Below are 16401 nucleotides of genomic sequence, written 5' to 3'. Positions count from 1 at the left end.
AAGTTAGCAGATTCTTATACATATTTGGGACGGTAACTCTGGTGGTAACTGTCACATGGTGTCAATCACTTGGCACAAATGAACATCAGCTAGTACAGTGACACTCGATGATCTTCTGGGGATGTCACGCTGAAACGTGTGTTAAAGAAGAGCTTAGCTTGCATAGGACAGACTGAGCATTCAAAGACTGTACAGCAAGAGGGTTTGCAAGCAGCCTTTTTTGCTGTAGTAACAAGGGTGTGTTGTTTGTCGACCAATGACAGGAAATAACAGCCAGAATCTTTTGTCATATCTGTATCAAAAGATATGGTCATATCACTGAATACTTGTAAGCTCTTTGGTTGAAATATTAATGAAGTTTGGGGAAGATGCCAGTCAAGTAGCTTTCTTCTGACCCTCTCTCAAACTGATCTTGATAAGGGCTGGAACATCCCTCTGCCCGACTCCCTTATAGTGGGGGCTGCAGCACCAGGTGCGTGGAGGACCTGAGGATCCACCACATGCCACATCATGCTCTTTCCAGCATGAAAACACAGATGCTTGTGGAGCCCACATATGTAGTAGCCTGGCTTTGCTCATGCACTGGGACTGGGAGAGGGAAGTGAGCTAGCTGACAGGAGAGGGTAAGCCCAGGCTCTGCCTGGGTTATATTAATAGCACTGTTTCTGCTTAGGAAGAGGAGAGCAGAACAAGACCAAAGAGCAACATGGCATATTATAATGAGGTACAGGACTTACTGGTGCTTAACTATTTTGTTGTGGTACTGGTTGGACATCACGGTGTTACTGTGATACCTGCCTAGAACCACTTCTGCCCTTGGCAGAAATCTGAGGATAGTAGACAGGCTTCAAAGGATGCTGACCTAGGTGCTAAGGACTGTCCTTCCTCTCATAGCCCACTCTAACCTCTGTCCCTTTTCTGTTTATAGAGGATAGGTCCATGCTCTCTCAGGTATGGATTGTATAGTGTTAAATAACATAGCTGAGTTCCTGATGCACCATTGCCTGTTTTCCAAACTTTTATGCCTTACTACCTGTTTTCAAGCAAGCAGTCTGCAAGGCTGTAGTATCTCTGAGATCTCCTTTCTCAGATTGTAGTGTCAGTCATTTCAGAAATCCTCAGGGAGGAAGTGATAAACAATGGGGGAATATAAGCCTCTTTTCTGTAGGAATCCAGACCTATGTATGGAATCAGTGAGATGTTTTATTTCCTGCATCTTGTTTCTGGCTCTGCAACCAGTAGGTTTCAGGCAGTGTGGCGACCATCAGGGAATCAGACTGCATTAACTGAGCTGAGCAGAAGAGAGAATGCAGAGCCAACTGCCGTGTTATATGGTTGAGACAAGCATGACCAGGGCATGGTAGTGGGACTGGGCCCTGGAAATGGGGAATATTCTGGAGTGTATAGGCACTCCAGTACATGTATTTATGCCTGCATTTAAAGGAAAGGATACTAAAGGCCTTGATACCGTCAAATTTACCTGGAGACACTTAAACCAGGCTGAAGTGGCTGATCTCAGACTTCTGAAAACCAGGAAATACAAAATCATAGTGTGTAAAATTTCTGGATACAATCTTTAGAAAAACAAAAACAGTACTGGAAAAATAGCAGTTCTGTGTTAATTACACTTTACGTTGTTTTTACTAAATGTATTCATTTATACTGACACAGAAGGCTAAAGAGACAGCTAGGTGGACACTTGTTTAACATGTCCTAGATGCATAAATATAACCAGTGTCAAGAGCATTTATTTTTTAGTTATTATGTTTATCTTTAGACAATAGACTACAGCAAATAGAAAATCATACCTGTTGCTAATCTCAAGATAGTGAAGACAAGTGTCTAAATCTAATGCAGTTTTGCAGCCATGGTGGCAGGGCTTTGTGCACAACTAAGGACACTAATTTTTCTAACTAATAATTATATGCACGCTAATGTTTCACCTTTGACCTAATAGTGTATTTTTTCTTCTGCTATTTAAGTAAAATCTGAGTGAAGACCAGAAGAATTCCTTTCTGAAAGACTTGAATTTTGGAATCACAGTCTTGCAGTCTTTCTGATACAAAAATCTTAACTTAAAACCACAGCAGAAAAGGTGTGTTCATCCCTGCCTTCATCTGCAATACACTGGTAGCATCTCTTTGTAATAAAGTCAAATGTGGAATGGAGGCCATGTGTCTTTGATTTTGCTGGTTTTGCCTTTACCTTAGGGCATGTGGAAGTCTGCAGGCAAGACAGTGTAATATAATACACATAGATAGTAACCCCATTTAAAAATGAGATGTAATTCTGTAAAGGAAGTAGAAAGCAGAAGATGAAAGTATAGTGCAGACTGCTACAATCTCATTAGATACTTAGCATTTACCTCTTATTTTTTGAGGTTGACTCTAAAATTGCATTGTTCTGTACCTTGCATGTTAGCTTTTTGGAGCTGGGAGATTTTGAAATATTTTGAAATGTGTAAATGATCCTTAATTAAAAATATCCACATTCTAGCACTGATCTGATTTATGAACATACTTGAGTGACAAAATTGTAAAGTCCCGTTGCTCTGTTAACAGAGGAAGCTTACTCAGTGACTGAGTGTGTATAGTCTTGCTTAGTAGGGCTGATAACAAGTTTATCAGTGATAGGGCCATGTATCTATTTGTCTTCTGCCTTGTGTTGCTGTACTGTCACCTATAGTGAAAAGGTTAGTCATGGGACATTTGAAAGAAATTAACACAATGAAAGGAAGGACTGGGTTAGCACAAGGTGCAGCAGATGACTGCAGAAGCAGATAGGAACTAGAGAAGCAATGGCAAGGGTCAAGTCAGTTAGACCTAGGATTCCTGTTGTGCTGGGGTGGGGGGAAGCATTATGAAAGGAAACAGTTGCAGTGGGCAGATAAGGAAATGTTACATTTTTGGTGTGTAGGAGGCTTCATCCATAAACTTAGAGATGGGAAACCTTTCCAGCACACGGATTATTCTATGCTGTTTCATGGGGAGTTTTCTGTTCCCTGCTGCCAAAGATAAGTTGTATCTTCAGATGTCAGAAATGGTGGAACAGGTGTCACGCACAATCTCCTCCACTCTGATAGAATTTACTGCTGGGGTATTTTCACAAACTGTATCTTTCTGGCAACATTTTCATAAACTCCTTTCTTTTTCTGTGTATTTGCTAGGAGATTCTTTTTTGTTTTGTTGGAGGGGAGCATGTTTCTTCTTTTTCAGATATGATTTCTAAGTCTGCTAGGTTTTTAAATATGCAAGGTGGAAATTGCCAGGTTTTGCAGTAGGGATAGGGCACAGACTTGGTCTTGTGATTCTCTGATGCTTGAGATGCAGGCCATCCCACCCAGGCAAAGTGCCATAGAAAATTGAGTGTTTGTCAGCCTTACCCCAAGATCTGTCTAGCTGGAAGGTGTCTGAGAGCCAAACACCTCCAAAGGTGGTACTAGTGGAAAGGCGGCAGGTGTTCTTTGGGAGCTTGAATGCAGAGCACAGTGGAATTTCAGAGCTGCTTGAAGACAGAAAGTAAATTTCTGAATGGGCTGGGCAAGCAGCCGCATAGTTAAGGATGTGACAGTTGTGAGCCCTGGCATACTTTGCTGCAGTGGTTAAAGACTGTTCCTAACTGTCTGCCCTGCTGGACATTGCTTGCAGTAAGGTCAGCAGGACAGAGCATGTGCCAGTACCTTAGCTGCCCTGGTTCAGTTTCATGTTAGCTTAAACCCGTTTAGAGTAATATGAATTGCTTCATTTGGTAGGGGAGAGAAGTAAGATTCTACCAAATTTAATCCAGCCTTCTCTTCAGCATTCCTTGAAATGCCTGTAGTATATTTTCTCTTTTTGTTGTATTGAATTGTTTCATTTTATAAGGCAAATAAAATGCCTTGTTTATATACCTTATTTAATGGGTATAGAAATAATACCCTTCCATCAGTATTTGAGGTTAGGATGTAAAAAGCAACTGAAAGTAATCTCCTTTTCCAGGTCACACATTTGGAAATTGGTCTAAGAAACTAATGACCTATTTACATAAGGGATTCTGTAGTATTTTTTTTCTTCCACTCCTCTTTCATGGAAGTCCTGTTGGTACGCCATGCAGTGACATTTCAGAAGCATGAACACAAGCAAGAGATGTGGAGAAGGACAAAGCATGTAAGCTGACATTCAAGCTGAGAACCTCTCATGTACAGTATGTTTTGTGCATTATAAATTCAGTGCTTCTGTTAACTTAATCTCAGCCACTGCAGAAAATCTTCTGTAACAGATTTTCTCCAAATGTGTGTTTTGTGTGCATGTTGTTAGTGATATGCAAAGCACTGTTCTCCCCTGGCTTTAGGGGGCTTTAGGGCTCAATTGAGGGCTGTATTCTGATGTTCCATGGCTCAGTGGAAAGAAGCTTCTCTGAAGAGTTCAGGAAGAGAATGTAGCAGCTCAAGTTTAGATCCAAGGCTGGGGCTAAAGCTTCTAAACTTCAACGGGACTATTTTGTTCATAAAATTATTCATGTGCTATAATCTTCTGTCACAGGAATAGAAATGCAGTAATTGTTCAATACAAAGATTAAAATATCATCAGAGGAAAAATACCAGTTAACTCAATAAATCAGTTTGTGCTAACAATGAGAAAATTAAATTGATTAGCTGTGAAGTATAGCCATAAAGGATATATTTAAAATTGGTGCTACATGGACATTTTCCTTTTAATATATCGTTTGTATTTAATGTAACAAGCAGTGCTGGACTGAGTTATATAAATGAGCAAGTGTTTTATGCAGGTTATTTCAATTATCTGTCCTTGGAGAAGGTGAATGAAAAATAGCTCCAACTCAGTTTTAGCATCATCACTTTGGCAGCTGTAATATGCATATTAATGAAGAGTCTAAAGTGTAGAGGAATTAGTCCATTTGTAAAAGCTTGTGTCCTCCTAGTTCTTGATCTTTAAAAACAAAAAAGAGGAAGAAAGAGGGAAACCAAGGGTATGTTTTGAATGGCTTGCCAAGTCTTCTTGAAACAGCTTGCAGTTGCAAGCTATCTGAATTGGTGCCATGTTCAGCAGCAGAAGCCTGTAATAGTAATACCTGAAGCATACAGCAAAGAGACAAGTCAAACCTGGCAAGGTGTTGTATGAAGTTTTTATGTCTGACTTTGAACTGAGTCAGAGCATTGCTACAAAGAGTAAATTTGGTTAAGTAGGGTGTAATCAACAAATTGAATTTATATTTGAAGAATTACTTAGCTACATAAGTAGCTTTGAAGCAACATAAATTGAAAGGTGTGGGGCTTTTACAAAGTATGATTATTGGAATTGATTTGCTTCGTACAAGATCCAGTTTTAAAATGTACAGTTTTGGTACAAAATTAGTAAAATATATGCTGAAGGAGCAACACCTGAAATCTTAGGGTAACAAAGATATTTTCCTGTCATTTATTGTTTTTTACAGATTAATAGACTTTTAAGGCCAGAAGGGTTTGTTAGCTATAATCCTTATTGTACTTGTTTCTGTGCTGTGTGTTGGTGCCTCAAGAACATTTTTTTCCTATTTTTTGTTAATGTTGTTGTAAGGTGTTGGATCAGATTAAGTGTATTTAAATAGGTATGCAAGAGAGCAGGCTTCTATCAGTTGTCTGTAACATTACAAAAGTTGCCAGATAGTGAATATAAGGGCAAACTAGTCAAATTCTTTAACTATTCCTTAACACAAATTATGTATTAAACAGAGAATAATATCAGTCCAGCATAGTTTTCATGTCTCTAGGTAGAAGGCATGCTTTTCTTCATCTCCCTTACCACTTTTCAGACTTAGAGTAATTTTAGAGCTAAGTTTTCCTGTCTGCATGGGAAATTTGATGACCTATATATCTCATGTTCTGTGCCCATTTGGCATGAGAAATAGCTAACAGCAAAAACCTAGTAGTACATTAAAAATGTTACAGACTACAGTCGTTTCTCAACACTTTCTTTTAGTCGTTGGAACACACTAAATATTGGAAATGGAGTTGCCCCAAGCTCGTATGCTATGTGATCTTCCTGCCTGCTCTGTCCACACATTTCATAACTCTGCTTTTAGCCATTGGGTAGGTTTGACAAAGAAACTAATTTGAGCTGTTTCATCCTTGATTTAAGGAGGGGCAGGGAGGGGACCCTTCTGATCTGAGATACCCGTGGACAGTAGGCATTCAGAGTGGTCTACTTGCCAGGAAGAAGTCTTATCGGATGTAGTGAGACCCCAGCTCAGTGTCTTGGCAAAGTGCTTAAGCTACTGACTAAAGACAGATTTAAGGCATTTGAGTTTTAATAGAGAATATCTATTCATGGTATAATAAAATAGTGATGGCGTGTGGAACCTTAGTCATTTCAAGCTTTTTTTTTTAATGACTGACAATGGAAAGGGTTACTTTTTCTTCTGGCCCCCTGTTTTTGAGGGTTTTCATATTTCAGTGTCTGTTCTTCATCAGACCAAAACTCAGAAATGCATTCCTTTTTCTTCTTCCTATCATCTCTTCCCCATACACCACAAAGTCACGTTATTTTTGAAAATGTTCTTCCTTGAATCCCACCTCTTTAATTAGAAAATGGATGCATACAAGAATTAGTAACATGATTTAAATGCTATCAGTGGATACTGTAATAGCACTTAGTTTCTGGAGTTTGAACTCCACTGAAGTGCTATGTTTCAAAGCAGGACTTAAGGGAGGATTGTTTAAGTGCATTAAAAGAGATTTAGAAGAATTATAGGAACTGTTATATCAGTCCACCTAGCAAAGGGCTCAAATGGCAAAAAGAAGTGTTTCAACTTAAAAACATGGAAAGAACTAAGATTTCATTCTCATTTATGTACATCTATACCTTCTTACTGGTGTACCATAGAGTTAAATTTGGTGGCCAAACCAAGCTTTTATTCTATTTGACTTGGTCTTTGCTCTATTCTTTGACTTAAAATTAAATGTGAAGATTCAAGTCTCTTCCGTATGGAAGTCTAAGGCAGTTGGTTTTGATGGAAGCAGGATTCGGCAACTGGACTCTCTTCCCTGTGTTAACTCTTCATGTGGTGCAGTGTCTCTCACTCAGCCACATAACTGGAAATAGAAAACATATCGCAAGGTTTCTTAATCACATGCAAATGACATTCATTTGCCCAAGTTTTCTGAGCAGACTTGGAGATTTAACTCTGCAGACCCTGTTAGTTTCAATAGGAGCTGCGTGGCTAGTCCTCTGATTTAGTTTTTTTTGGGAAAAAAACCAGCCATGCAGCACTTGTCAGCCTAATCTCCTGGCACATTTAGCTGCTTTTTAAGGTGGGATCTTCAGACAAATTTTCTGGCAAAAATTGAGGTTGCTGGTGAATGAGAAAACAGGATCTGTTGAGTTCGTCTAAGGTATACCTCTGAGGCTTTAAAGAAAAGGAATCAAGTAATAATGACTAGGGTCTAAGAGACGTGGCTGGGAGAAGCACGATACCACTTCTATCCAGATTCATACCTATGAGGCATTTTTCAAATGTATTTGCAGGACTAATCTAGGAAAAGTATGACATTTGGACTAGCTTTTCTTTTTGGCAAGATTGAGCACTGCTGTGCAGGTCATTGTGTTCTCATGTTTCTCTAATGCTTATAGGTAAGCACATACAATTAGTCTTATAGGTGTAGCTTTGACAGGTTCGAATTAAAACCTTCAAATTAATCTCTTTGGTTTTCTTCTCCTTTCACAGACAATATTCTCACCAGAAGAGGCATGGCAGAAATCAATTCTCCTGTAAATATCAAGGAAAAGGTAGGTTAAGGTAACAGTACAGTGCAAACCAAAATGATATTTGCATACATATTTATCCTTGTTCCTTCAAACACCATTCACATACTTAACTTTAATATGGTTGACTCTATGCATGAAGTTAAGTACACAGGCAAGTATTGATAGGATTAGTGTATTAATCTTGGTTGATGAGAAGCATTTTTGCTTTTCTGCAAAGAGACAACATTTTGTCGGATAGAATTCTCTTATTCCTTTGTGATTCCTGTGCATGCTGATGCTGTGGAGAATAGCACTTTGATGATTGCTGCTGTACAAAATGCAACCTTTGAAGAAACACACTCTTTAGAAATTTTTCGGACCAAAAATGTCATACCTATACTACTTAAAGGCAATTCTCAACATTACAGAGCCTGAAAAGAGTAGGGCTTTTTCTCCCCTATGTAAGTAGCTCTGCTTTTAACTGCGTTCTTTGTGCTTGAGTATGTCCTCTCCATATCCTGGCTACTGCCAGAGCCTCACCACCCTTTCAGGAGCAGTAAAGGATCTAACGCTAACTAGTATACAAATATGAGGTGGGTGAGGAGATGTTTTGTGACTCCCAGCAGGCTGATGAAGTTTGTGGATGACACCAAATTGAGTGGGGAAGTAGACACTCCAGAAAGGAGAGCTGCTCTGCAGGAAGATCTGGATAGGCTGGAAGAGTGGACCAACAAGAACCTTACGAAATTCAACAAGGACAAGTGTAAGGTCTTGCACCTGGGAAAACATAATCCGGGAGTGCAGCACAGACTTGGATCCACCTGGCTGGAGAGCAGCTCTGTGGAAAGGGACCTGGGGGTCCTGGTGGACAGAAAGCTCAACATGAGCGAACAGTGTGCTGCTGCAGCCAAGAAGGCCAACAGGATGCTGGGTTGCATCAAAAAGGGCATCAGCAGAGATAAAGAAATCATTATCCCACTCTACTCAGCACTTGTCAGGCCACACCTGGAGTACTGTGTACAGTTCTGGTCCCTGTGGACAGGGTCCAGAGAAGGGCCACCAAGGTGATCAAAGGACTGGGAAGCCTGCCATACGAGGATAGGCTGGGAGCCTTGAGAAAAGGAGGCTTAGAGGGGATCTCATCACCATGTACCAGTACTTAAGGGGTAGCTACAAAGAAGATGAGGTTCCCTTTTTACAAGGAGTCACATGGAGAGGACAAGGGGGAATGGATACAAGTTGCTCTTGGGGAGATTCCAATTGGACACGAGAGGAAAATTTTTCAGTGAGGGCAGTCACCCATTGGAATAATCTCCCCAGGGAAGTGGTTGACTCAGCCACATTGGACACCTTCAAGAGTCGTCTGGACAGGGTGCTGGGCCATCTTGTTTAGACTGTGCTCTTCCCAGAAAGGTTGGACTAGATGATCGCTGAGGTCTCTTCCAACCTGTGATTCTGTGAGACCTATAGATACTGCCCATCAACATAAGTAGGAAACCAAGACATCTGCCAAAGAATAGGAAAAAAGGAGAGAGTGAGAGAGAAATGGGAATACTGTAGGAGTATAACATGATGGGGTTGTATTTTAAAAGAAGTTGATTTTGAGAATTTGCCTGAATTGTCGTATTTATAAAGGTTTTGTTCTATTTCATGTTTGGGAGGAGAAATGGAGCTTTGCATTTAAGAAATTCAGAGAAGACTAATGAGTTCCTTGATTTACAGCTTTGTTAAGCTCAATATGGTGCTGTGATACAGATTTTTAAGGCAGCATGATAAATGTTGAAGCCAGAATCCAATTCTGTCAATGAGCTCAAGTTTATCCAGGTATCAGTGAAAAGTTGATTAGGTCCATTCACTTCATGAAAGATGCACAAGGAGAAAGGATCAAGACTGATTAAATATCAAGGCAATACAGAACAGTGAGGGCAATGTGAAACTGAGAAATGCAGTAATCTCCCACTGTATGATAAGACGTGCCTGTGGCACATTATAGACATCCTGCAGGGCAGCAGGCACATGAAATATTCTCTTCTCTAAGTCTGTCAATGGAAAAGGAAAGAATAAAACTTTGTGTATGATTCTGTGGATAAACTCTCTTCCTGAACTGACACAAAAAATTATTCAGCAGGAAAAGATTGGCCTGACTTCAGTTTTGCAATTCAAAACTTATGTTTTGCAATTAGGTGGACTGATTGATATCAAGGAAAAAAATCATTTGGCCTGAGGAATGTGTGGAAGTTACTATAAATGTAGCTTTCCAATCCAGAAAAGTCCCAAAAAGTGTTAGAGAATTAAGATGTAATGTAACACACCACAGCATGACCGAGAAAAGAAATAGCCTTGAACTAGAGGTCAGTGGTCAGATTTTTAGTTAACTTGCTTTTTTACTTCTGAGTTCACAAATAATTAACTTTTCAGTCGGGTAATGTATTTCTTAGAACTGATCATGACTAGTAGTTAATGGCATTTGGTTCATGAGCTGCTAGGAAAATCAGACACAATTAGTTCAAAACATCTGGCAAATAAGGTATGACCTAAAAACATGTATAACCTACCTTATACCAAAACCAGTCAGATAGCTGGCTTCCTCCCACACAAAACTCGTGTCTTTGACAAATACACCAATACACAAAATCCTTTCCCTCTGATACAATCTGGAGGTGATTAGTGCACCCACATAACATATACTCATGCTATCAACCCATGCACCACAATTCCTCAGGGTCAGCCCTGCAAAGACAGGAGGGTGAGCTGGCGCTCCACTCCCCTCTTTTCTGCTCCCATTGTGGGAAAACACTGGTGGAGGTATCTGGAGGAAAAAAAAAGGGGGGGGAGCCACAGGGACCTGGCTGTCAAAAGAAGACCTGACTTTACCTGCAAGAATAAACAAGAGAGATTCTGAAAAAAAAAAGTCTAACCAAACTCCAGAAAATGTAAAAACTGAAGAAGGCCAAAAAGACAGGACACTACCATGCAGCAACCGAGACTGCCCAACAGATGAAGCCATGAAGATGAGAGGTCCCACCACAAAAGCAGCTTGAGACCCTTGAGCCTGATTACCTACAAAGCCCCTCTGGGAATTACAGCAGCAGTTGGCCGATGGAAAAACCACAATGGTGTGACATGGTGACTCGGATCTAAAACGGACACGACTACAGAAACTGGTGCTAAAAACACAATAGATGAACAAGAGAACATAACTGCCATCACTGATACTAGAGCAAACCTCATTGGACACAAGGGAAAAGGCAAAAAAGGGAATCACAGAAAAAGCTTGCATGTCTGGGACTGCAATAAAAGACAGGCTCCTGGCTGGAGATTTACAAGCACAAATAATACACATCCTCTTCTCCAAGAAGTTCCAGGGAAGACAGTGACACAAGCCTGCATTGGAATAAGTGACTAGTTAATGCCTCTAAGTAACAATGACTGTGACATACAGATGGACTGTGAAGGGATGGTTGCAAAAATTAAGTCAGGGAATGAAGTACATAAAAGGCACAGAGGAAGGGAGACCTCGGAGTTCTGGAGCATGCATTTTAATGTACCTTAATGTACCTAATGTGTTCTGAGATGAGACTTGTCTGACATTCAGCCTTGCATGTTGCAGTGCAGAGGCCCGGACAGTTTATGCTGCATCTCTCGTGACTTTGTCATGACCTCATGTTGGCTGCAGAGAGATAAAAACAGAACAGACCTCATCGACACCTAAATCCAATGGCAAAACTCACCTGAGAAAAGCTGATGAACCTGCCTCCCTTTCCCAGCCATCCCCTGGTCCCAGAACCTTAGAAACCCCATGTCTTTTCCTGAACTGTCAGGGAGGGAACCCCACTCCTTCCTGACAGCTCCTATTCTGTATTTGCACACCTAAAGCCCTGTATCTGTCGCTCCCTGATAGCTGCTCTTCTGAACTGTGCCCTGCATTCTGTGAGCGCTTCCTAGAGGCTCTGGGCTCTGCCACAGTCCCACAAAATAAGTGAAGTCACAGAATCACATAATGGTAGGGGTCATGAGGGGTGTCTGGAGATCATCTTGTCCAACCCCCCTTGCTTGAGCAGGGTGCACAGGATTATGTCCAGGTGGATTTTGAGTATTTCCAGAGGAGACTCTACAACCTCTCTGGGTAGCCTGTTCCACTGCTCTGTCACCCTCAAAATAAAGAAGTTTTTCCTCAAGTCCTGATGCTTATAATCTATGAGGGGTCTGCTGCAAGCTGTAAAAATTCTAGGGACAATATGATACTCTGTGGGCACTTGGGAAGGGCGATGAGCCATTCCATACCCTTGAAGACACTATGCCTTACATCTCTGCTGCTTTCTTCAGAAATGCCAAAACTCGATATACAGATATCACTGTATGGTGGCTCTTTCTGTCAGCAACAAACTGAGTAACTATAAAGCAACTGTAGTTTTAGAACCTACTGAGTAATGCCCTAGAAATACAAAGAAAGGGTTGAACCGGTAAGTCCTGTAAGGCTCTGTAAGACCCTACCCCTAGTTTGAGTCATAAGAGAATGCTACTGTAGTACTGATACTTGCATAATTCATTCTTGGCATTTCAGCTGAAATAGTTCATAAATGCAATAGATTAAACATTCTGTTTTCTCCCCCTGCCCCCCCCCCCAAGAGATTTATATAAATGTTGGCCTGTGATGTCAGGAAGGCTAATGGAAGTTTCCATAGTTGGCAGAGGCTCCTGCAGCTGTGATACTCTTGTGGGGAGCCAGGACTGTTCTGATTACGATATTTTCATGCATATTTTCTGGAATAACACAAGTTCTGCATTTCAGCAGCCGCAAGGGTCGTTACATGCCTGCATAGCTAGTACAACCAGAAGTTTACTGTCAGGATCTCAGAATAATTACTTCTGCCCTGATCCTTGCTATAGTCCTCCTTCACTAAGCCACTCTCCCTCTTGCCTCTGATTATACTCATCTGTGCCTGAAAATGGAGTATAACTAAGAACTTGTTTTCTAGTATCAAGATTTTCAGAGGCTGAGTGTTATACATAGGTCATATGAGCACAAGTTCACTGGATTAAGGGATAAAATTGGCCAAACTCATTGTCTTAACTCCAAAATAATTTCATAAAATCAATGGAGATATTCAAGCATTAACCTAGTACATCACCAGAAGAGGTACTGAGATCATGAATGACAAGGCCTCCAAAGAAGAAGCAGTTGGAGTGAGGAATACAAGTGATGTATTGTCTCCTGCAACAATCAGACCCTCTTAGTTTAACAAGAGAAGGGTGAATATCAGGCACTCCCCAGGATAGCCATTCAGCTCTGGCATGTGATTTTGGTTTTGATTCAAAGAAATATTGGGAATTGTTCAAACTTCAGGACTTGCTGTTGGGCCTTTTTTGTTGTTGTTGTTTTGTTTTGTTTTTTTTTAATTGTGTGTCTAAACATGTTTGAACAAGTGAGATCTGGTGTGAGCTGGAACTAGGAAAATACTCATTCAGATTAAAATCTTCCTCTTGGGATTCTGTTAGGAGTGAAGTTTTGCTGAAATTCTTCTGAAAGTCTTATTTTTTCATTTGTCATTTTAAGTGTCAGAGCTGTAGAGGCAGATAGGCAGGTTTCTTTCATAAACTGCAAGAATGAAATTTTATTCAAATGTGTTTTGGGGGATTGCAAGTTTTGTTTACATTACACCATAACTGTGGTTTTCATAAGTGATAGTCAGCATGCAAGGAAATAGTAGGATTCATAGTGGAAGGAGTGGAAGCAGTATATAAATTTAAAATCATACATTACAGAGGCAGATAGATAGTTTCCAGTCTGATTTCACTAGGTCTCCTTAAAGTTGACCTTTGTAGCCGTTCATTACCCATTGTTGAAGTAGATGAACTTAGTCCAAAGACCATCAAAGTTGGTCAAAATGCACTTGTGTCACCTGATGAGCCATTTAACTTGGGTTAAAGATATTATAGATTCAGGTCTCTAAATACTGCTGTCATTCAAGCAGAACAGATCTTACAGAGCAAAACTTTTTAATATGTTCTTTCAGGATTCCTGAAATGCCTGGCTGTTCCATTTAATTAGTTTACAAATCTGGGGGATGGGGGCAACATAATAAATCCATTATGATTGCCTAAAGTAGTTTACTGCAGCAAGTAGAATTTGTTTTGTCCTTATTGGGGATAAATGATCTGAAGATATCAGTGTGATAAATAGGTCATGTAGTGGAAAAAGAGGCGCAGACCTGATCAAAGCTGTTATTTTGCCCAAAAGGGATGTTAACAACACTTGTTCAGTGTCTCGTGATGAACTTGGTTAGTAAAGCTTCTGGAAAAATGTCTCAGAAGTAAGAAATAGGCTCTTAATGCAGTGAAGTCAAATATATTTATGAAATATATTTGTGTAGGAGTTCTCAAAAACCTTAAAAAATTCTGCCATGAATTATTTTTAAAATACATTTTCCTGCTTAATGTAGCCAGGACATATGCTAATGCTAAATTCCTAGATTATAGAAACCAGCAGACTTCTGCAGATAGCCCTCCTTCTTCTTACAGGATTCTTACAGGGTCAACCCCAATTGAAGGTGTAATCTAGTTGAATGTGGACTACACTGGTACCTGTCCCTTGATTGCAGTGGATATGTGGTGTATGTGTGTACATAAAGATTAGCTACTGACATGCCGTAAAAACGAAGTAAGGAAATGTCTGGGTATTTGTTGATCACCATAATTCTAAATGAATTTAGCTCTCAACATAGAGAAAATCTCTTGTTCTTAATGTTTAGTACAAAGCGAAGGTGGATCTGCATTGGTGTTCCTAACCAAGCATAAGTAAGAATATTTCTAACTGAATAAATGACCATAATAGTAACTTACTTGAAGTGGCAACTGTGTTCAGGGGTTTCAGAACAGCCGTGAGCTTTCAGCAAAGGCTAATTTGTCACTATGTCAGAAATATATAAACAAATTCTCTGAACCCCGGATATACTACTTACTCACCAGACACATCCTCTCTGAGATGATGCCAAGGGGGAGCAGATGGAGTAGAGCAGCAAACAGGCAACCATTGATTCCATGTTGTTACAGTTGCCTGGGAACCATTTGAAACTTGACAGAGAACCTGAAGAACTCGGAGGAATACACAGCAATGTCACCTTGGTTCTGGGTGTGGAGCAGGTAATCTGCTGTCACAACTTTTCAGGCAGGCTGTGTTTCATTTTGAGCTTGACTTATCAGGAAAGTCTCATGAGATGGATGTTCATGAAAGCTTCAAGTAAGATACCATGAGAGGTTAGAATTTCAGTGTCTTCCACTCCTCTGTGCCATGCTCCTCAGAAGTAACCTGTTACTGAATTTGTTTATTTGGGGGGGGGGGCAAGCCAAAAATTTTCCCCAAGTGAGATTGCCTATAGTTTAACAGTAATCCTCAGGAAAAATAGTCAAGTGTATCTGAGCAGACCTTGGGGATTTTATTTTGGGGTAGAACCAGCTTATCAGAGGAGACTTGGAACCTTTTTCAATTTTGATATCAATTCTGGGCAGTCCTCAGCAACTTTTATGAGAGACTGATAAAAATAACCTCATGGCTGTGGAATTCTTTTCCTAATGAGGCACAACCTGGCTCGATGTAGCAACTTTAACAGGGCTTGAGCAAGCTTTTCAAGCTAAGTGTGTGCTTAAGGCTTCAGCTCAGAAAAGTGGTTCTAAAATCTTCTAAACTTTGAACTAACTTTAGCCTTATCCAGAAGAGTAGTTAGGTCTGCAGGAATTAAATGCACGCTTGCAAGTTAGGTCTCTGGGATCATGGATTTAAGTGGAGGTGGATGTGAGTTCTGCCTTCCATGTTCTTGAGCATACACAGTTGTTTTCAAGATCACAGCTTTATATTTTAGATCTGTGATTGCTTTAAAGTAGCTTTTGAAAGCTGAAATTCTGAGCAAGTCATCTTAGTAGTAAACAAAGAAATGTGCTTTCTGGTCAGGCTACAGGAGGGAAAGCCTAGGAATTTAACTACTGTCAGTGAAGGCTTCTCGACTAATGCTGACATCAACAAACAGTACAATTATCTGTGGTTCAGAAGGTATGTTACTGAATTCCCTTCATGTCCCAGAATGTTTGTCTAGCATCCAGATGATGACAGAAACTCACTGGGAATCTACACTGGGTAAAGACAGGATGATTCACGAAATCATTAAAATAGTTGAATTCCTTGTAGTCTGTCTGGTAATGTTGTTCATCCTATGATCAGGTTTCAGCAAGTAGGAGGAAAATGTTTTCTCCCACATACACGGAAATAAATCTAATAAAGTAGACTGCTGTGAGTTTGTTCCTGCAGACTGTTAGGTATTAATGCAGTATCACTGCATGAGAGGCGATTCTTTGGCTCTTGTACTTTTTTTTTTTCATCCTTTAGGATGTTAAATATTTTTAAAAAGGAATTTGTTGATGAGGAGTCATACAATATTGGATTATTGTAGTTCCATAATCTGTTGCTTACATGTTGAGAAGATGGACCTTCTTGGAGAGTTTGAGGACTGTAAGTTTAGAGAAAGTTGGGAATTATCTCCTGACCTGGAATCACCCTATCATACCCTTAATAAAAATGAGCTCTATATAGTTTTGTGGGTTAGGAAGTAACTGACTTCTCTCAATCAGCTGGAGACTTGTAAGCAGTTGAGGTGTGTAAAACGTACTAGCAAAAGGGCTGGTTTAT

General features: G+C 40.2%; 1 protein-coding gene across 8 annotated transcripts in view; it reads left to right on the top strand.

Annotated features, from left to right (window-relative positions):
- Window positions 1-16401, top strand: part of SPATS2L (spermatogenesis associated serine rich 2 like) — an 83855-nt gene that overhangs the window by 31081 nt on the left and 36373 nt on the right. For 7 of the 8 annotated variants that reach the window (XM_075093826.1, XM_075093828.1, XM_075093827.1 and 4 more), the window contains exon 3: window positions 7702-7763. In XM_075093826.1, coding sequence (XP_074949927.1) covers window positions 7725-7763 — 39 coding nt within the window. In that variant the 5' untranslated portion in view covers window positions 7702-7724. Of the gene's footprint in view, window positions 1-1982; window positions 2096-7701; window positions 7764-16401 lie in introns of all 8 variants that reach the window. The other variant, XM_075093829.1, reaches the window with a different exon arrangement.

Source organism: Phalacrocorax aristotelis, chromosome 5 (genome assembly GCF_949628215.1).
Source record: "Phalacrocorax aristotelis chromosome 5, bGulAri2.1, whole genome shotgun sequence".
Lineage (NCBI taxonomy): Eukaryota > Metazoa > Chordata > Aves > Suliformes > Phalacrocoracidae > Phalacrocorax > Phalacrocorax aristotelis.
This window is presented reverse-complemented; position numbering and strand designations above follow the sequence as displayed.